The sequence below is a fragment of the Haemaphysalis longicornis genome, unplaced genomic scaffold (genome assembly GCF_048455015.1).
Source record: "Haemaphysalis longicornis isolate Haplotype H1 unplaced genomic scaffold, Haemaphysalis longicornis Haplotype H1 scaffold_9, whole genome shotgun sequence".
Lineage (NCBI taxonomy): Eukaryota > Metazoa > Arthropoda > Arachnida > Ixodida > Ixodidae > Haemaphysalis > Haemaphysalis longicornis.
In genome coordinates, this window is record NW_027526460.1 from 109,515,352 (window position 1) to 109,537,916 (window position 22,565).

Sequence of the window (22,565 nt, forward strand, 5' to 3'; positions counted from 1 at the left end):
ATCACGGCTCAAGGCAGAGGCCAAGTGGAGGAAGGGAGGATGGCACCGGCGTGCAGCTCACTGTCTAACATTTTGAAAAGCAAGGCCACCGCTTTATAAAGGCGCATGTGCGCAAAAAAAAAAAAAAAAAAAAAAGAAAAAAAAAAACAGTTATGGCTACTTTTGGCTCTGGCCTTCTTTCCGAACATTGACAAAGCAGTGTTCATTTGGTTTTGTGAACAGCACTGGAACAAGGAGTTGCCACTGACCGGACAAGTTTGTCAACACAAGAAACTGGACATCGCTCGCATGCTTGGACATGCTCGGTGCCGAGGACCAAGGAGAAAAACGTGCAGAGAAGGCGAACCCCCGGAATGTTTCGGATGCATTTGGCAGGATTGGGTCCTCTTTAGGCACGCATGACGACTAGCAAGAAACCACTTCTTGTAGAGCGAGAGCGGAACTGTGAAGTTGCTGCAAGGTAAGGCTCGCAGAATATTACAACCGACTTCCAGAAATATAAATTTTCAGTTTGAGGGTGTGTGGTGTTCAAGTTTGTACTTGTATTTTACTCACTGCTAGCGAAGACAGTCACTTGTGTGCATATATATATGCATGCGTCTCAATAAAGATTCAGTTTTTTGTGTTCGTCTGCTGCAATACAATAGAGTCCTGTCATTTTGTCTCATTCTCGCGGCAACAAATTTCACACAAAAGTGAGAATTTTTTGGCTTTCTCCGGCAGTTTCATTATTGCCAGGTTCGACTGTGTAGTTTATTACCTTTTGTTCACGCACACCCCACGAAGTTGGCCTCCCTTCATTGCAAGCATATTCTCGCAGTAAAGATGTCTTTTAACAGCTCAAAATTGCAGGGGAGGATCATTTAAGGGGGGAGGTGGGGATCGGAGCAAACTTTTTTATTTTTTAACATAGAGTAATGAAATTTGGTAGGCGCATTGGAAAACACTCCAAATGGTGAATTTTGAAATTTAAGAATGATACCTTCAGTAGTTTTTGTGTTACAGAGATGTACATGTCGCCCGCTCGTGGAAAGCCTAGCAAGGTATTGACATATGGTAGGAAGTTCAGAATACTTTTGAATTGTAGTCAAAAGAACACTACAGGGTATGACATTCTTCGAATGTTTTTTACACCCTTCATTTTTTTTACAGAAAACATTATTTTCCATTGTACCCAGTAGTATACAGCTGACTTGGCCGTGAATGTCACTTAAAAAAATATCTAGGCCCTAAAATGAAAATCCGACAATGTCATACCCTGCAGAACTCTTCAAGGATTGAAATAAAACAAACAGTGTCAAAATCCGCCTAGTGGTTGCCATGCTATCCTTTCCACGAGCAACGAAGAACTCGTAAAACGCACTTTTGAGAAAACGGCTCTTGAAGTTTACGAAGACTTCACGATTTTTCAAGCTGCACCAGCAGCATAGTCCTTGCTGTCCTTGCTTGAGGACAACCTCAAAGACCTTTGCCCTTTGATTTGGTGAATCTGGGAGGCCTTCCTGGCCAATTGAAGGTTTTCATGTACAGGCCTTCAGATGGCAGAAGCACCAGTTTTACACCTAGTGTACCACTAAGTTCGCTATGGGCTACTAGGGTACCTATACTTTACTTGATGCATGCCTAATGCATAGCTGTCTCCAAAATGAAGAGTAAGGCATGGTTTCGTTTTATATTAATATTCCAGCAGACTTTCAGCAGATTTCTGGGTATCATAACATTGCCAAAGCTGCAGCTTAGTACATGGAGCTGTTCGGTGTCAAAAAGTTATATCTGGGCATCACAAGCATAAGATGAGCTATTTGAAAGCAGAGTATAGTATTTTTACACAATTACAACATTGATTATTATTAGCATACCATGCTCTTCACCTTCAGGAGAATCAATCATTGCAAAATAGACAACAGAATTGCAAACATTGCGAAAATAGAAAACCCAATAAAAATATCGAATTGTGAATGCTGCACCCTTACGGCGTCTTTTATAATTTATTTAACACTGAAAATATTATTTTGCAATCCCAGACTTCGTTGTACGAACTAGTTTAGAGCCACGGCAAAAGTTTCTCAAATAAGCTAGGTGACGGTCCACTGCACCCCCCCCCCCCCCCCCCCCGCCCTACAATCCCCTACGCGCACGTTCCCCACGATCGTAATTTAGGTAACATTGATATGGTTGGTCACTTAGCTTTTCCCATTAAATTTCACTTCGCGTACATCAATTATTAATCGCGTGCAATAGCAACCGATCCCGCTATCGGTCGCTGCCCGAACACGTCGCGCCAATGCAGCGCGCGCCGCAACTTCTGGCGAGTCGGTCATTCCATTCCCGAAGCTCGCGAGCACGCTGTGTAACACAGCAATAACTCAGCGTTTTATAACATCGCAATGCTCACAATACGTCCGAAAGTTCGCTTCACGAACCGCAATTGTAGGCGCACGAACCGCGCTTCCCACTCAAGGACAGACCACGGCGATGTCGCGGGCACGTTTTCGATGCGTCTTTCGAGCCGCGCACTTCCCTATCTGGCGCACGATCTCAACTTTATCGCCGCGATAACAGTAATGTCACTGTTCAGTACCGCAACAGATAAAACGAGTAAACTGCTACCGAGTCGACCGGGAAACCGTGAAAACATCGGGAGCGCAGTGCGCGCAAAATGCGCAGCAGCCTGGCGGCCATGTTTTTGCTGGCATGGCGGCGCCCAATCAGGAGAGCCGTATCTAAAAACGCGGCCGGACAGCCAATCGCGTGTTACCATCTATCGGTTGCTTCGTTTCACTATCTTTCTCTTTCTGCCGTTTGTGCGTTTGTGAGCGAGCGATGACAAAAGGAGCGACCGGAAAACGAAAATTAAAGAGTCGGCCGATCTAACGCGACCAAGATGGCGGCGCCCGGTAGCGTCGTTCCGGAGATACAGCGCTGCGAAAATTGCCATGTTTTCGTCATTTTGAGGAAATATTTTGCCACCTCAGTTGATATAAATATTTTTCTTTGGCACTTCGCGATCGTTTGCGGCGGGGAAACTTTGTGAACGCATAGAATATAAAACGTGCAATCCGAAAATGTGGGTTCCGAAAAAACAATTTTTTGGTCACTTTTCGAAATCTGATCCCCGCGTCCCCCCTTAAATGACCTGAATACGGAACTGCTCCTCCATTCAACAGTGCACGGCATGGTCGGCTGGCAAGGACCCTCGATCGGGCTCGACCCGGCTAACAGGGCCCGCGCAGCCAGCCACCGCCAGGGGATCCCAGATTGAGGATCTCCTCCACCAGGCGGGTGCCCCAACAGCAGCGCAAGGTGCTACTCGTCCACTCCTTCCCTCCTCACCTCTTGGCCAAGTCCAGCATCCTGTCCAGCGGGGCCACCGTGAGCAGGAGGCCCCAGGCAAGGAGGGCTGCCCCGTACAGGGCGCTGGCAGGCCCACTGCTGGTCGAGGGCTTGGCGCTCGACACCACCTGCCACAGGGACTCCATGCACGACTGCACCACCTGTGCCGGAGAGGAGGGGGAGGAACCGTACGGGAACTGTACGGGAGCCGTACGGAGGTCATACGGGGACCGTACGGAGAAGAAACACGCCCTTCGCAGCGTCAGCTGTGCAGTGCCCACTTGTCTTGGATTTGTGACGCCCACTGAGATCACCACTGGCTACAAAATGGTGCACACCGTCACTGGGAGTCAGCCAAGAATGAACTAGTCGCACCTTCCTCCATACTGCCCACTACATGGGGACATGCCATCACAGAAGCTGCGACATCCGTTGTGAAAAAAAAAAAAAAAAAAGTTCTGCCGCCACTGAAATTCGCAGCCCCTTTATATGTGTTTGTACCTCAATTTCTTTACTGGCAGTTCTTTACAAATGGAAATGGCCACGTTATGTGGGCACCACACTCCAGGAGTAATGCCTCTGGTTAGGAATGCACTGCTTTCCTATGCAATACATAACATGTTGGTGGCACAGCCCATGTGGGGCACCAATGTGGTAACTGCACCAGCAAAAAGTCATTTACACATGCTGTGTGTAAATGAGACACACCAGCATTACTACACACCTGCAACTAGCAAGGAATCAAAGCTCATCCCCATCAGCACTCTGTCTTGCAAGCAACCCATGGCTAGAGCCCCTTAACTTTTTGCGGTGGAACATTTCAAATTCTGCGATTCTAGATAGGGGAATCTGCAAAATTCCGCGACAACATTGAAAAGGCATAAGGCACATGTACAGTTCATTTTTTAGACACTTCAGACTCCTAACATGTTAGATTTCATTTAAAACTGAAAGAGGCTGTTGTGGCTGATCATCTGGTGATGCTTTGTGCTTTCTTCACCAAGAGAATGGCACTTGTGAAACACGATGCCACCATAGTGACTGAACCACCTTTCTGCATCAACAGAGTTGATTGGCACTGACACGTATTTAAGGGCAATGGAAGAAAGGGTTGGAGTCAGGTGTTCCATCCCAGCCCAGAAAGCCAGGACATCAAAACCTTCTCCTGGCTTTTCTTGTTTAAAAAGAAATTGTGCCAAGTCCCTGTCACTAGACTTGAGGTCTTGGGCAGACTTTAGGTACACTTGCCATTCAGCAGCTAGGGCTAGGGATTCTTCCCCAAGTCCAGGAACGGCCCCAAAACTCTGACGCCTTGCTAGCCGCTTTACTCATTGCACCCTTCATTTTGTTTGCAATCTGACGGGCCTTGTTGTGGTGCATTGTTCTCTTTCTGGGGCTATGGCTAAGCCCCTTGATTCGGGTGGAGGCTGCGGCACCTAGCCACTTTTATTATTTGATAAGGTTGGAATATGCAGATACAAATTCAAATTTTCAACAGTAAAAACATTGCAGACAAATAATAAAAACCATTTTGCCATTAGTAATAGAAAATACCACTTTTCCGACACATTTCACCGAATCTATCGTTTTGGGGACGTAGTGGCACACTTTTAACGTTTTTTTTTTATTTCCACGAGAAAACCTTAATTCTGCGATATTTTGCAGAATCGCGGAATCGCAGAAAGCTAGGGGCTCTACCCATGGCAAAGAAATAAAGCTACTTTTATCTTTTTTTCGTTTTTTTTCACTGCCTGAACATTACAATAGTAAAAAATTTCACTCTGCACAATTTGTCGTTGCTCATGTGGATAAGATTTCTGCTCCGATGGAAACACCCGCACAAGCAGTCAAGATGTGAAATAAATAAAATAACCAAGTCATCAATGAAGAACCAGTGGCTAACCAGCTGGGGCCTAACCAGCAGAAACTAGAGCTACAGCAGAGTTACTAACAAGTGGTAACCAGGTGCACTCACTGGATAGTTGTCAGACTCCGCCACAAAGCAGCACAAGCCCAGGCCTGTAGCACACTGCAAAGAAAAAGAAGCAGGAGAGCGAGTTAGGCTTAGCTCTGCTCATCTGGGCTGGAAAATTAGATACCGAAGAAACAAAAACAACAGATAAAAGAATATCAATGACAATGGTACGAATACCACTGGTTCGCACTACTTTGGTTCAAAAGTTGTTTGGATGGTTATGAGGAAGTGGAAGGCAATGAATTGTGACCCCCTTGGGACCTTTGACAAGAGTTTTCAGCCTTTGTCTGCCTGCAAATCAACTTGCAACCCCAAGTTCAGCAGCGCAATGCCTTTGCCACTGAGCCAGCACAGCCTGTCATAGTTATTTTGATCCTGGCAGGACCGCTAAAGTTTGGTTGCATTAGGCAGGAAACTGGATTAAGGGGACACGTGGGTGAAAAAAATTGTGATTTTTTTTTTCACGAGAAGAAGCAGGCAACCTTCCAAGGCAGGGAGACAGCCGGCAATGGGAGTGGTGCAGGCGCAGTTATCTCTGCGAAGTTGACGCTCTGACTGAATTTGTGAGCGGCACCATGTGCGCGACGTGAAGAAGGGCCTCGCATCGGTACTTCAAGTGCAAAAATAGGGGGGTCCCTGCACGAGTGATTTCTTCTCTTCACTCATCTCATCACGCTGCCACCATCAGCCGCAGAGGCCGCGACCCACAACTTTGCAGTGAAAGCCCCTGTGGTAGTTTCACCATCAATGTAAAATCGGTATTCACTGCAAGCGCGGTTAGCATTGGGCCTGATCAGCTGTCCAGGTTATACAGCAGGAGAGTTCTAGTTTTAGGACTTCAATGCGGACATTTCAAACAATATCCCCACCAAGTTTCATGTCGTTTGAGTAAGAATTTCTGAAAATCTGTCAAAGAAATAAACTTTCAATTGCTTTTTTTCTGTTTGGCATGCTTGTCCATCTTCCGAGTTTGTGCATGCTCTTTTTCCCACCTAGTGTTGTCGTATTGCAATGAAATTTTGCACAGATATTCATTATAACACATAGACTGTACAAATATTATTTATTATGCAATTTGTGTCTCTAGATATTTCTGACAATCATAAAAGAAAAATATACAAAGCAAGAAAGGCACACTACCAGTCGATGTTTTTTTCTGGTTAAGAAAATGGACATATAGTTCATAAGAAACCACCTAGGCTATTTTAAAACTTTACTGAACGTTTTTACTGTAAAAAAACAGTGTACACATACAAGCCATTTTTCTGCACATCATGCTGCATAAAATTTCATCCAGAGCAGCCATACAAGATCTGATAGCATATATGACAAGAGGAGCTGAATTTTTACAAGCTGCGCAAATTTCAGCCTACCTTCAGCCTACCTTCATTATTACAAGAAAAGTTGTTTCGAGAAGCATGTCCCCTTAACTAGAGCCAACTCAGAGTGTTCCCCACCTTGGCCCGCACGGAGGGCAGCTGCGCCGCGTCCAGCAGCAAGGTGGTGAGGGGCTGGCGCAGGTTCTGGAAGAGGCCCACCGCCTCGTCGCCCGCCCCGTAGTGCACGCACGCCAGGGCCGCCAGGGTGGCACTCACGCCGGGCTCCTCCCCCCGGCCCTTGCGCACGCCCCGCTCCACCAGGTCACACACTGTCGTCGGCCTGCAGCCAGGGGAGGAACAAGGGGTCATCGCACCTTCCTCACACCACACTCTGCCGTAATCTTAGTTGATTAGGAAGACCGCCGTGTCCTGACAACAATGGTGCCAACAAATAATTGAGATGTCAAGCCTAAGCCACCAACAAGAAACCCAAGTGGGCAATTGTAGTGGGGCGTGTAGTCCCACTCGGTTGCATTACTTGAATGCTAACGTGCAGTTACCAACCACATTGATAACCACAATTTTAGTGCTAGCCCAATTTACATCACCCCTGCCCATACTGCACCACTTTAGTGCAAAATGTGAAGGTTTTTCAATATTTCTTACTTTTATGTTGTTGTTTAAGGTAAAGCACCATCTTTTCTGGCTCAAATGAAGCTGAGCAAGCTGCCAAAGGCTACTTCCCGCAAGCTGAACAAGGCGGTATTTTTTCTTCGCGGCCCCTTTAACGAACAGCCAAAAAACACACGATGGCAGCACTGAGAAGCTGGGTTACTGAATTCCAGTATATAACTGCTGTTTTATTTACTCCTTCAGCTAATCATCACAGTCCCCATCGCCCACCCCCATTCCCAAAGACGGTCAACTTTCAGCCATTGTTCAGGCAGTCCATCTGTTCTCAATGCAGCGTCAACACAAAACTGAATGCTTGCAGCGAATAATAAAAATAAAAAGCATAAATTCCTCCGTCGAAAAATTGGCAACAATGCAGGGCGTGACAACAGATGCACTCACAACTCATCACTGTCCGTCACAATGGAAGGGTATGTGCTAGACTGCTCCTCGAGACAAAGCCGCCAGGCATTGTGTCTCATTCCGCACTCCCACATCGCGGCCTCTCACGACAGGCAGCTGACGCTCCACGATCAGGAAAGGGGTCATCAGACCCCCCTCCCCATAGCATGCTACCCTATCAGAGTTAAAACACGATCTCAGTCACCGGGAACCGTGAATTACTTCATTAAATTGAGAACCTCGTAAAATCAGGCCTGTCATTTTACAAGCAGTTGATTCCATAAATTCGATCGGTGTGCTTGAAACAGTTGACTATGACGTGGCGCAATAATCTTCGTGGTGGTCAGACGAAACACATTCGAAATTGCTCCCTTTTTAAGTGTCTGCATCTCGAAATTCCTCGTTAAATCGGGAATGGCGCTGAATTTATTTCGTTAGTTCAAGTTCATAAAAGCATTGAGCCGTATGGACACCTGCTGGGGAGTCAGAATTCGTTCATTAGATTGTGAAATTCGTAAGATCAGGTTTCGTTAGATCGAGTTTTGACTATATGCACACTCGTTCCTCACTCACTAATGACGAGTAGGGTTGCAATCCTTTTCCCTTTTCCAAGTTGCGCCGGCGTAGGTCACCATAACGACAGTGACATGTCACCACGTGTATAATCTTTTTTTTTTTTTTTGCTGGGGTTTAGACGCACCAGCATATTCCATGATGGAATAAAAGGCGGGGGGGGCAGACAGTATTAGAGAGGACAATTTTAAACAAAGCACCTGCCTGCCGTAAACTTCGGGGCTCGCATAACTAGTTGCTGCCCAACACCCAAAACAACAACTTTCTCTGCTCGCTCCTACAGGTCAATTGCAATATGTTCTACAGCTGAAAAACTAGACAGTAACTTCCTTGGTGCATGAGCCTGCGTTGCCAGGGATAGCAAAGACATCACTTAAAAAATGAAAGGCGTTCCACTCAATGTGAAAGCTGTCGGAAGTGCAGAGCAGCGATCAGCCATAATGGGCTCTAGCGCCATTATCCCCTCACTGTATACCACCCAATGCAATTCAAATTTCCCGCCTTCGCAATGCTCGTGCGCCCCTGCCTGAAACTGCGCCAGCAGGGGTTCTGTTCTTTTTGTGCTTGCTTTTCCTCTTGCACGTGAAGGCGTTGCACTGCCACTTTATTTCGTTTACTGTCGCAAGAACCAACCCAACGAGCGTTCAACTAAATGAATGCGGGGGCTGTCAGTTAATTACGTATATTTTTCCTCAAATGCACCTACAGTTTTCTTTGCGCTAAACTGGGAGATGTATGACTAGAGCCAGCGGTGCAAGAGTTTCGAATGCTTACGACTATATAAACTGCTTGGCTTTCGAAGCCTCTGGGTTACGCCGCGACGACAAAACGTGTGTGGCTCTACTTAGGTCCAGTGAGCGAGCCACGGCAGCAGAGCGAGCCCTAACATGCTCTGCACTTGAAAAGGACATGGGCCCAACATCAGCCGAGAACAAGTTTCAACCAACGTTCTGTGCGGAAATGGGGGGGGGAAGCAAGCGACTCACCTGTCAATGAGAAAGTCATAGAGATATCTGGTTGAAAGAGCTTTACGAATGGCCTCCAGGCATGAGAGACGTCCTTTGGCACTGAAACGACAGCAGAGTGAACGGTCAGTTGCTACAAGACCTTGGTCGCGTTAAAACAGCTGGGACACAGTTCACCAGATCACCGAGTGAAATAAGCGCTAGCCCTGAGCGAGAGCTACACAGATTCCAAAATTTGTCACTAAACCGACAGCCCTCGTAACAGTAGTTAATAAGAACTACCAATCAATAAGTTCAATCCATCAACTTGTAGAGACACTAACGAACACCAAAGTATTTCTTGACCATTGTTCCTCACAGAATGAACCCCAGTTCTTAGATCATGCTTTAAAGGCCATGCAGACAAAATACAAGCTTGCTTTATTCAAAAGATTTAGTGCCTTATAGGGCCTTAAAGGCCAACTGCACTCAAATTTCACCTCGACCAAATTTATTTTTAATGCGTAGTAAGTACCCCCAAATCAGCTAAGTAATAAGTACCCCCAAGTACCCCCCCGCCAGTCGCACAGCAGGGCGACTGGCGGGGGGGTTCTGTTGCGGGTTCTGTTGCGGGGATAGGTTCTGTTGCGGGGAATGAGCTAGTGGGTCGCATGGCCATTCCCTTTTTTCCTAATTATGTAGCTGATTTGAGCGAAGTTTACGTTAAAAGTAGGGTCAGTATGATTCTAATGAAGCAATCTTTCACATGAACAAAACTTGCATTTCATCTGCGTGACCCCCTTATTAAGACATTTATATTTTACTCATTTCTGCATATTACCTTGCGTGCTTCCAAACAAAATGTTTACATGGCATAAAGGGAACGTTGCAAGCAAAACTTTTAGCAATGGCACCGACCAAACCTGCTAGGCCCAGTAGTGAGAGATACGCAACACAACAAAATGTTCTGATCTAAGCATGTGACGGACAAATTGGCGAGGCCATGAAAAAAGCTGCATGCCGTTTCAGCTCATCACACCAAAACACAGCCCCGCTGCACATTAATACGCTTAAGCTTGTCATACCAACACGCAACCCAATCGTACGCTGGTCATTTAAATGTCTAAAAAAGCAGCAGAGACAAAATGTTGCAAAGGGCCGCAGAGCCACTTTGACCCATCAGCACATTCCCACTAGAGAAACAACAGACTCCTCCAGATTTGGCAAGTTGTCCACAGGAGCCTCACACTGGAAAACTGGACGAACGCCAAGGCTGGCGCAACAGCAACGATGATAACAGCCTTTCTACGAAGAGGCCCGCTTTTTCTTATGATCGCTCATTCATTTTATCAACACAAGTGCTTTGGGAGTGACGCACAGGGGAAAAAAAAGAGAGAGAGATAGCAAGTAATAGAGAGAGACGGCCCAATGCCGATAACAGACACAGATAACAAGAAAGCTGAGGGCACGTGAGAAATACTACGCGTGAATTGCAACACTAAAACAGTAAAGGTGCAACCCACTGAGAAACATAGGTGCGGTACGAAGAGGAAGAGGTCACAAACATAGATCAATGCTAACGAAAGTGGCACAACATACTTTACAGTTCAAGATGACTAATCGGGTAATTTGGCAAACGAAAGCGCCGCAACGTACTTTAGGATTCAAGATTGTCACTTGGGTAATTTGAAAACATCACATACACTGAAAGTTCCGTTCGACGACTTTAATTTGATTTGATAACTCCAGTTTGGTCAATAATCTCTCACCATTGCCTTTTCAAGGGCAAGGAGATGTGGAAAAATGGTGATTCAAGGCAATGTCATGGCTGATAGCAGTATCAAGCAGTACTGCACACTGTCCTCGTGCTACAATTTACATAGGCAGCATAGGCAGAGTATTTTCTCCAGCTAACGACGGAAGCAACATCATCATACCCACACAAAGATACTGTTTTATTTTGCCAAAGCCTCCCCCCACCTACCTGCTAAACAATTTAGCGAGGGTCTACAGCACCTGATAAGCGAGGGGGGACTCATCTACAGACACCGCCAATCAATCAACTTCATGAAGCGCTTGTCACCTTTTCTGTGAGGTCCCTTCAATGGCTTCCTTTAGTTTGTCTTCGAAATCATCGTGAAGCACACCCTCCTCCACGTCAGCATCACCGACTGCAAGACAAATGAAAGCACGACACTCCACACTGTTACGAACCTCCCTCCATTCATTTGTGCACGGTGGAAGTTTAAAGCGGCAACCTGAATCGTCCACTTTTGCAGCACACTGCAAAAGCAGTTTACCAGGGTGGTGCTACCCTATGACCTCTAGATCTAGTGCAATTAAAACATTACGAAACAGTTGCTGGCATCTGCAATGTGAATGAACGGCTTCAGTCCAGGGACCACCCCAGGATGCAACTCCAAATAAGGCAAATAAAGATGGGAACAAAAGTGGACCAATCGAAGAGGAAGTGAATGAATTACATCCCCCTCTTTCAGTCTTGTCGCAGACAAAAGCAGCTCACTCGCGCAGCAACCGCCATCAGGCCCTACAGGTCTGCTGCATACCCACACCCTCATGCGAGTTTAGCCACTTAGCACTCAAGCTCGAGGGTATGTGTACAACAATGATGTCAGCGCATACTCAAACTAAAAAAAAAAAAAAATTGATGTGATCCCCAGTGCTTACAGACTGGTGAGTTACGGACTGGTGAGTTCACAAGTACATATGTACGCGTAACAGTGTACTCACCCGTAGGTATCTATGAGCAAAGTGTGCATATTCAGAATTTTTCCGTTGACTTGGAAGCAATTCAAGACTGTGCCACCAATTTTACATTACAGTATCCACACACAATCAGTGATACACCAATGAAACAGTACCGCGACCCTCCAACCCTCGCCACCCACAACATCATTGGTCGTTTGAGCCTTCTTCACATTGTTCACTACCTGCTTTCCAAAGAGGCTTCCACAGGAAGCTTCTTCCTGTCTGAACGACAGTCACCCAGTAGCTACAATCTAGTGCCGTATGTCATCACCAAACAGACCTTTCTTCCCTCTCGCAATAGCCATATGAAATACAATACCCAATGACACAACTTCATGCACCGACCGCAAAACGTTTCACGAAAAACTAAGCAGTGTAGTTACTCAGCTAAAAGCCTTCCTGCGATACTCCTAAATTCATTCTGCATTATTCAACCAATCTCATCCCTTCAGCTCACCATGCTTACACCAGTTCTTACTATTCCGCCCTGATCTTGATTTTCATCGTGTTCACTTCTCTTTTTCATTGTCCATGTTCTCACTGGTTACGCCGTTATACTACGGCGCAAGACCCACCACCACCCTATGTGATGCCCTTGGGCCTTCAAGGAGCAAATAAATAAAATGACGTATGGAACCACTAATGAGCAGGCACTCAGTTTCATACCTGCAACAACAATGAACATGCTCACTTGCGAGTGCCGTCTATTGAAGCGCTCGCAAGTATGTCCTCGCAAGCATACACGAACTCAACTTGCAGGCATCATGCACATACCCTCGCTGTCACTTCACATCCTCAAGGCTGAGCCTCGCATCACCGTAATCGTTTCAGAGCTTCTGCAGCTACGCTATAATGGACCAATCTATCGCAAAGAGGAGGAGGAGGAGGAGGAGGAGGAGGAGGAGGAGGAGGAGGAGGAGGAGGAGGAGGAGGTTACCCGTGCCGTCGCTGCCGCAGCGAGACTCCGACGCGCAGCTGAGCACGCTGGCAGTGTCGGCGTTGGACTCATCGTCGCTGCTCGACGGCGCTAGGCTGGCCTCAAGCCGGGCGCTGCGGAGGGCACCACCTGCATAGTTTGACACCAGCAGAGTGTCACCCCTTCATGCCACAAACAGGAGCGCCATCAGCTGCCCTATCAAGCATACCCTACTAAAAGGCGCTACATCCGCGCTGATTCATGCCAAATTGTGTACCAACTGGCCCGCCTTCAATTCGCACTCTAAGCTCAAAGGGGCCCCACATCATAACCTTCTCAGCTAAAGAAACAACTTCTCTAAAGAAGCTTTGAGAGAGACTTCTGCAGAATCAACTTTTGAAATGCTATCAATGAATACATCCAGTAGCTGATTCCCGAACAGCCGAGCTAACTATGTACTCCCGCTACAGCTAGAACAGGCAACGTACAAATGAACTGAAAATTATCGCTGCTTGCGTTTTTCCACCACCCTAATGTGGGAGGTGCGCTGGTTATTTTTCAACCACACGTGCATCACAGGTGACGAGCAATGATGACCACATGGCTTTGCTTCAGTTGTTGCGAAAAAGACATTTGTTGATGACCAGTTAAAAAAACAAAATAAAACAAAAAAGACACGCCAAGCTTTTGTAATGCTGCCAGAAAAACAAATTGAATTGAAAAGTTTTGCCCCGTCTTTCAATGAGCTCCTTCTGGGCCTCTTAATGCACATGTCAGCGATGTGATTGGAACGACTCATTTTGGACAAGCTTCTGGGGCAACCGTAAGTGAGTTTTGATTAAAATGAGTTTCAGAGCTGCCGAAAGTGCCTTGCCAGCTGGCAGAACGGGCCTATGGGGCAGCATGGAACCCATTTTGAAACACTGCACAGAGCGTTGGCATGTTAAAACAACCCACAGGAAAAACAAAGAATAAATAAAATAAAAACAAGGATCTCCTGAAACAGGGAAAGAATGCATTCATCAATGGTGTTTGTTTGTTTGGATTGCATAGCTAATTCAGGTGCACCCCAGATATGAATTTGTGTCTTCTGATACATGGATAAAAACAAAACGAAACAGCCCCATGCCCCAACCCAACAATCAAATCATGTTAAGACTAGTTACAAGTGCAAGGCATAGCAATTATGAAATAATAACGATTGTTAATTTGAACGAACACAAATTCAACATAACCTGAAAGGTATGATGACCTCTTGACACAAATTTCTATGTTCTGCGTTACACCCCCTGTTAGGAGCACCATTTTAAGCTTCTTAATGTGTTTTAAGCTCTGAAAAAACATCTTGCAATTTTTTTTTTAATTTTCCCCATTTTCTTTTAAAAAGTCACATTTGTTCCCCGTGCCTGGAAAACAAACTGAAACCCACAATGCCCTGAAATTTATGCAGGGCTAGTTCTAAGCTGCGCAATGAACATATTTTAAAAATATGACACGTTTGAGGGATATTACCCTTCCAAGACTGAACCACACACAAAAACCTGCATTTTGCGTGCCTACATTCTGAAGTAGCACGCTATAATAGAAATATGGAAGGGCCCCAATGATCCTAGTTTGTTGCCCGCTTCATATCCAACAAAAAGTGCAAAGTTTCAGCAAAAAATCTTCCCTGAGGGACCCTTCAGTGCTGGCATAGACACAAAAAAGGAACAAATATGAATTTTGAGATAAATCAGAATTAAGACTACAAGTTGAAATATGTGCCAGGCATGGTGTACCGTACAAGTAAGCCTGTAACTCTTGAACAGCAGCAATTAGAAGACCATGTGTCATACCATAGGTTTTGGTGTGTGCCAGGTTACATCGAAATACAACAAAACAAGAAAAGCTTCGTTTATTTTTTTTTTTTAATTCATAACTTGGAGTGTGCACCACATCTCAAGAAACAAAGCACATACAGGCAATATGTCTAGCAAGCAGCTTATAGTTCTGGTTAAGGGACCCATATATATTGATCATGAGACAAAAAATCCATAAGCCTGCTATCATCACCTCGCAGCTTTGTGTTGCGATCACAGCATTTGGCGAAAAAAAAAAAAAAAAAGAAAGTTCCGTAAATTGCCTCAATATGATGTATCATAAAAAATAAGGAATACAGTCTAAAATCATTTTGCTGCAGATCTTCACGTAGCACTGGATAAACAAGAGCTGGTCTTTCATGTATTAGATCCCACAGAACAATATATTCCTGTTGATGAACCTACGGTACACCTAACCTAAAGTGTATGTGTACCTCACAGGAACACTGAAGATGATTACATGGAAATGACATTCACGCACTCAAAGTAAAGTGTACCTAATGTGTACCCAACTGGTGTGCTACCAGTGCAAAGAGAAGCATTAAGGTGGCATCCAACGTTTTAGAGTGCAGAGCAAGGCGTCAGTTTACACGCCCATAGCGATTCTACTCTCTTCAGAAATCTGTTCTCAACAAACGCAAAATAAACATGGTAGACACCGTTTTGCTAAACAATGTACTGACTCATAAAATGAAGACACACTCTTTTTCCACAAAAAGTAGTGCAAACATGAGCGTGCATTCACTGTGGTTTCACTGTGGATGCACGGGCATTCACAAATTTTTTTTACCCTCATGGTACTGACTTTGCTCATGCCGGGACTTAATTTCATGACTGCCTCCGCAGAACTGATACTGCTGCTGCAAGTGAAATCAACCCACACGTTGCGAAAGGGAACGGGATACAAAAGATGCCTACACAGGACACGCCACTTGAAATCAGCAGTACTACTTTATCTGGCGGCTTCTCATACGCGAAGTTATCTGTGCCTTGGACGTTGCGAGGGAGTGTGCTTTCAACGTTCGGAGGTGGAGTGCAACCGCGTCGACGGGGATGGGATAACGGGGGTCATGGCCCAAAAACCGAGGAGGGGGAGATAGCAGCAGCCAAAAGTGAATGACGCGGCTGCAATTCATAAAACCCGGCTCTTGGTTTCATTTTTGTCAACCTGAATACAGGCACGTAGCCACTAGTGCAAAGTGTGAAAGGTACGATAAAAATGGCAGCTGAAAAAAAAAAAAAAAAAGGGAGACGTCGTTAGACCACCACAAAACCACGATCTTGAGGGGCCAGAATAGTTCCTATAAGTCCCAAAAAAAGGAGTTATGGAACAGGTGCGATACAAGTTACTCAAAGTGTAGCATCATATGCATTTTCCTGCAGTCTGTAGTGCAATCATATCCCTTTGGTGTGTGCATGTGAGAACGTGCATGTGTTTGCACGCACGCATGCACAAGAATTTTGAGGTTCAATCCCAGGGGTGAGACAGCTGAATCAAGTTTGGGAGCAGTTTTTGGAGCAGCAAAATCTCGATTTTGGAGCAGAAGAACCTTGGTTTGGAGCAGTCAACGACATTTATTATGTCAGCTTAGGTGCCCAAAAAATTAAATTTTTGGCAACTCGGGAGGGGAAAGAGCACTTTTTAATCGGTTTTGAATGTATATAACACTGAAACAGCCTCTTAATAAAGTTTTTCTACCAGAATATCACGAGGTACCGAATGCACTACCTTTTTACGAACCATTTTTAAATTCTTAGGCTCTATGTATAGATAGCATGAAGTTCCGTTGAAAATGTCAAATTGAAAAACTAAGCAATCGTAAGGCATTTTTATTATCATGGGCATGCCGAAATTATTATTTTTGTAATCCCAGACTCGGCTTTAAGCACAAGTGTAGAGCCACGGCAAAAGTTGCGCAAAGCGAGGTGACAGTCGTGGCACCCCACCAGCTTTCCCATTTCAAACACTAAGGTGCATGTTCACTACGATCGATCGTAATTTGAGTAGCGTTGATATGTTTAGCCATCTCCCTTTTGGCATTAAATTTCACTTCAGATTGATGAACCATTATTACTAGCGTGCAATAATAGCCTGTCCCGCTATCGGACACTGCTTGAACATTTTGTGGCGATGTAGCCTGCGCCGCCCCTTTTGAAGTGTCGACTGTCGCATTCACGCCGCTCGCAAGCTCGCTGTCAAAGGCAGCAATAACTCCGCGTTTTATAACAACGCAATGAGTCCGAAATTTCACTTCAAGCGCGAGCCGCTCCTCACACGAAACGCGGTGAATTCGCGGGCACCACGTTGTTTTCTATGAACACCTTTCGAGTGGCGCAACTTCCCGTAACAGATCAAACTAAATGTAAACCTAGCCACCCCAATAACCAAAAGCACGGTAGAAATCTGTGAAGAGCGGTCTGCCTGAACTAGAGTGAACTAGCCTGAACTACGAGCAACTGCTTCGCCCGCTGGCCATGTTTTCCGATCCTCACCATACCAAGATGGCGGCGCCCCGTATACGTACGTAATAGACAGTTTTAGCATATCGTTACCGTGTTTGCGTTACCGCTTACCGTGTTACCGGAAGCCGCTGGCGAAGGTGAAGCCTGTGCCGGTAAGTTACCGTTCGCGGTAACTCTCGCGCTGCGCAGTCGACTCCCGCTAACACGGTAAACGGTAACGTAAACACGGTAACGATATGCTAAAACTGCCTAATGTCGTTCCGGAGATACGGCGCTCAGAAAATTGCCGTTTTGTCATTAACTTAAACAAGTTTTGTCGCCTCAGTAAGCATTAGTATTTTTGAACAGGACTTTGCAATGATTTTCGATGGGAAAGCTTTAAAAACATACAGAATATAACATGTGCAACCCAACATTGTGACTTCCGAAAAAAACTATTTCGGGGACCATTTTACGCGGGTTTTTTATTGAATGATCAGAAAATTAATTTTTACAAAGAGCATCACTTTGGGGGTAATGGAAAATTATGTGGTCAGTAAGCATTTTTTTCACTGAAACTGATGGGAGCGTTAAAATCGTTGGCTCTCAGACTGTTTTGGAGCAGTTTGGCGCAATTTTACCAATTTTCAAGCTTTTGGAGCAGCCTGGTGCAGGAAAACAAATTTGTATCAAATCTGCGCAATATGCGCAGCTGTCTCACCCCTGAATCCACAAGTGAACCAATACTTCGCAGAAGTGCAATTTCATTCATTTCTGCTGTAACTGTTTATTCAGTGATTCTTTCATTGTCCACACATGCCAACCTGGGGATATCAAAAACGGGGAGATTGTCCGCAAGAGGGGAGGGGGGGGGGGGATTTTTTTGCAGCATACGTGGCCTGTCTAGCCTACAAGATCTGCAAACCAAGCAAATTCAAACTGACATTGCTGTTGACCAAGAAATTGTCCACGGTCCACTGCTTCTCAGCGGCGCCATCAAAGTTCCGGTGCTTGGTCGTGGCCAAATGCAGCTTTATATCGCTTTTCCCACCGTGCGCCATGCTCATGCCGCATGCACAAGTCGTGCACACGGAAATCCTTAAGAAAAACTGCAAATACTACTTCTTTGGCTTCGACAACGCCACGTTGCCAACGAAGCTATAAAAAAGGCCTATACACGCTCATTAAACTCAAATGGCTTGTACAAAACTTCCACTAATTTCATGTGGCTACCTAACTTATGATGGCAATTACAATACAGCAATGCTGCTTGAGTTTTTTTTTTTTGTGGTGTGGTTGGGGCACTTTTTAGGGAGATTTGTGGCCGGACCTGTGCAATCGGGAGGATAGGTCAAAAATTGGGAGTGTCCCAGGCAAAGCGGGAGAGTTTGAACGTGTATGATTGTCTAGTGAATCGTCTATCTTACTGTTCGTGTAATTCGTGCAAACGGAAACACACAGCCAGAACTCAAGCACTGCCTCCCAAAAGTCGGCAGGTTTCAAAATGCCTGCAACCTACTCTTGGCTCCCCTATTCGAGCCTATCACCCCATCCATCACATCCGATGCACCCTGCAGGATGAGGTTCTACCATAGGCCCCCCAAACCACGACTACCACATGCCAGCCTCATCAATCTTTCTCGCCCCCGATGTTGTCATTGTCGTCATTACACCCAGTCCTGTTTTAAAGGGGCCGCAAAGACAAAATACAGGTTTGTCTCATTAAAAAGACAGCTTCGTGCCAATAACAGTGATACTACTTTTACTGCAAACTTAAGCACATAATGGAGATATTAAAGGAAACGAATGAAGCAGCGGGAACTTCCAAGCCACTTTCCAGCGATTTCCCCGACGTCACAGAATTCTGTTTGGGCGAGTGGCAGCCTTCGACCTGAGCCACCGCCAACAGCCCGTCGTGACTGTAGTGGGGCCTCCAGTTTCTGTTTGGTTGTATCACTTGAATGCCCACGTTCAGTTAATTGATAACTACGTTTTCAGTGCTGGCCCCTATTACATCACTCCTACCCGTATCAGGTCGTTCTACAACGGAATTAGAAAGTTCTTCAGCATTTCTTGCGTTTTTTTCGGCTAAAATAACTTCTTTCATGGCTGGAATGAAGGTTATGAGTTACCAAAGGCTATTTCTTTCAAACCGAACCAAGCTTTATTTTGCCTTCATGGCCTCTTCAAGACCAAACTGCTTGATTTAATTTGATTGATTGATACAGGGGTTTAACGCGGCGACGCTACACAGGCGATAAGGCGCGCCGTAGCGGAGGGCTCCGGATCAATTTTGAACACCTGGGGATCTTTAACGTACGCCGAAATATCTAACACGTAAGCATTTTTGCTTTTCGCCTCCATTAAAAAAACGGTCGCAGCGGCTGGGAATCGAACCCACGTCTTTGGGCTTAGCAGCACGTCTTAGCCAGTGAGCCACCGCAGCGGGTACAAAACTTATACCCCTAGGCATCTCTCAACTATTACCCATTACCCTCTTGTGCTTTTTTCTGTCCACGCAACTCTGTTTCCTTTTAACTTCACAGTGGCCCAAACTGAATTTAATGTCATGAGCTCTCGCTACCAGACTCACAGCCAAGGAAAAACAGCTGACACGTGTTCCACAAACTCAGTACAACTCTTGCATTTCTAAGTAGTGCTTAAAAAAAACTGTTCAGACTGATTTAGCTCTTGCGATTCACCCGAACCTTCTTTTTTCACCCAGGCACGACGACTGTGCCTCACGTTTGTGTGCGTGTAAACTGACAAAGGAGAGCGCAGTTGGACAGGAGCAGTGAGCAAATAAAAAGCAGAAAGGACAAGCATTCAGTATCAAGAAGTTTATCTAGATAAAGAGAAATTTCTCCTTATATAAATGCCGCTACAACAGAGGCGCACCTGCGCACACACAAGCAAAACCAGCCACAAGTTATGCTATTGTTCGCAACATAATAGCCTAACCTCACGCTCCCTGAACAAACTGACATTACACTGACACAACCTGTGGCCCCTCTTAAAAAAACGCAAGAACGCCTCCAATAGTTCACATGCCTCCATCCCCACGCTATCACAGTATATGTCGCTTGGCATCGCCCGCTACAGTGAACAATAAATAGCATAACATGTGGCTGGTTTAGCCTGCCTGGGCGGTGTGCACATTTCTGTCGTTGCGGCATTTATATAAGATGACATTTTCCTGAAGGAACTGGTTGGCAGGGAGTGTTCCCCCAGCCTGCTTATTCTCTCTCTACGTCCTATTGCACGCTCCTATAGTTCAAACTAAAAACAAACTCGCCCAGCAAAGCATACTAATGTGTGCTTGTGTGTCTGCGTAGGTGGAACGTGTGACGATTTTTCAGAAACATAGTGGCGTAGAAATTCCATGCAACAAGAAGTATGAACTTTTAGTTCAGAGCTCCCAAATTCACCCATACCTTTTTCTGCTTAACGGCTTCTCAAGCCCGCCCTTAAAACTCGTTTTGCGAAAGCCACTTGAATGGACTGGGACCATGTGTCAGGTGAGGATAAAAATTAAAACACGCGCAGTTGCTGAATCTTCTAGGTGTTAACCTGAACCTACACAGGCATTTTGAGACATATCAACTACAGTACCCTGTCACAGAGAGCAAACAGACTTGCACTTTCACTAAAGTAGGAAATACGTGTTGCCTCCCGCTAGCTGCTCTGTGCCTTTTAATAAGAGCTTCCATGCTGTATGTATACGGGGAGTTCAACAATTCGTCCACCTCAGTAGTAAAAAAGGGTCCCGGCACACTCACTGGCTCACTTGTCTTGTCACTTTTACACTTGGTACTTGACTTGGTACCCTCACTGGTACCTACATTGGTACACTTGTCACTAGTACACTGTTCTTAATACACTCACTGACTTTGGGAACCTTGTCTGTAGTATTTTTACTTATGTACTTTTCTAGCACACCTCAATAAACATCTTGTTTTTTTTAAAAAAAAGCTTTTCCAAGGTTTCATTTTTCAATGTAATGCCCCATCAATTTACTTCACCATACCTGCCAGATTTGCCGGGATGGCATTAGGGAGATCTTACCGGGAGGGGGAAGGCGGGGGGGGGGGGCTAGTAGCAACAAGAGAATGGGTAACTACACACATTTTTTTATTCACTTACAAGATATCAGGAAATGAACTATTTCTTCGCCCAAACTACCAACAAGGTACACCACTTAAATATTCGACGTTGCTAACGCCGCCATTTTCAGAAAGTCCTGGAAATAGTACTGCAAGCGCAATACAAAACAGCAGGAACTGAACTGTTTGGTTGTTTCGTCTAAACTAACAACAAGCTACACCACTGGAGACTTGCTAAACCTTCAGAATGGCCGTGCTCGTGCGTAAATGAAAGTTGCGGCGGCGCTGCGTTTCTATAAACAGTAAACTAACAATGGGACAACGGGGTCACCGTGTGCGCATGGCGGACTACGCTTTTTAAGCACTTCACTGATAGCGATGCCAACTGGTGTCTGGTTGGATTGTCAGGTATACCTCCGGCGCATTGTGGCCATACTGGGAAAAGGATTAGGCCGCAGACGGGTGCGTTTTCGGGAGATTTTTGTTTCGGTCGTACAATTGTACAAAAGCATGAAAATTCGGGAGTCTCCCGGAAAATTCGGGAAGCCTGGCAGGTATGCTTCACCCATTTTTCCTGCAATGACTAAAACACCCTCTGAGAAAAAACAAAAACAAAAAAAAGGATTGCTCAGCTCTCAGGACTTCCCCACACAGTTGAGTCTTTGTCCCTCGAAAAAAGCTGCCCACAGAGATATGCATTCAAACCGGACGAGGAAACATTCCGACGGGTCCAGCTGCAGACTGTCGGGCTAACGGCTCAGCTGCCGCAATCTGCAATTGGGAATAGCAGCCTGTGCTTGCCTCGACATGTGAACCGCCGCAATCGGTCACGACGCGGAAGCACACCAGCTGCAAGTTTCCCTCAATTACCTCCCACAAGGCAATCACCGTGTTGGCGTAACTTTACCATTTATGGCTGCCTTGTGCCGCATGAACTGTCGAAGCGGGAAGTACTACCTTGACATCCCCCCCCCCCAAAAAAGACCGTCACAACTCTTACTGCCGATTTTTCTGCACTGAAACTGTCACGCAGAGGGCGATGATTTGTGATTTCCACTGTTTTGACTTCGCTTTGGCTGAAAGGTCTCTGTGATTAACCGATGTAGCATCTCCGGTCACGAAACAATAAAAAATGCCCGAGTGGTCTCCCAACACATCGTCAGTGCCTTCCGAAACCCTGCCAGCACATTTGGGCACCCACCTTACGCCAACTCCTGACATTCCCAACATTTCCCCAATCACCTTCAAAGCTTAACCT

The 22,565-nt window shown here is 45.6% G+C and overlaps 1 protein-coding gene across 1 annotated transcript in view; it reads right to left on the reverse strand.

Annotated features, from left to right (window-relative positions):
• Window positions 1–22,565, reverse strand: part of Ifrd1 (Interferon-related developmental regulator 1) — a 43,056-nt gene that overhangs the window by 17,777 nt on the left and 2,714 nt on the right. Inside the window, exons 2-7 of the mRNA XM_077683010.1 lie at window positions 12,925–13,053; window positions 11,302–11,389; window positions 9,261–9,341; window positions 6,766–6,967; window positions 5,309–5,362; window positions 3,334–3,494 (exon numbers count right to left, since the gene is read on the reverse strand). Of these exons, the coding sequence (XP_077539136.1) occupies window positions 3,334–3,494; window positions 5,309–5,362; window positions 6,766–6,967; window positions 9,261–9,341; window positions 11,302–11,389; window positions 12,925–13,053 (715 nt within the window). The remainder of the gene's footprint in view (window positions 1–3,333; window positions 3,495–5,308; window positions 5,363–6,765; window positions 6,968–9,260; window positions 9,342–11,301; window positions 11,390–12,924; window positions 13,054–22,565) is intronic.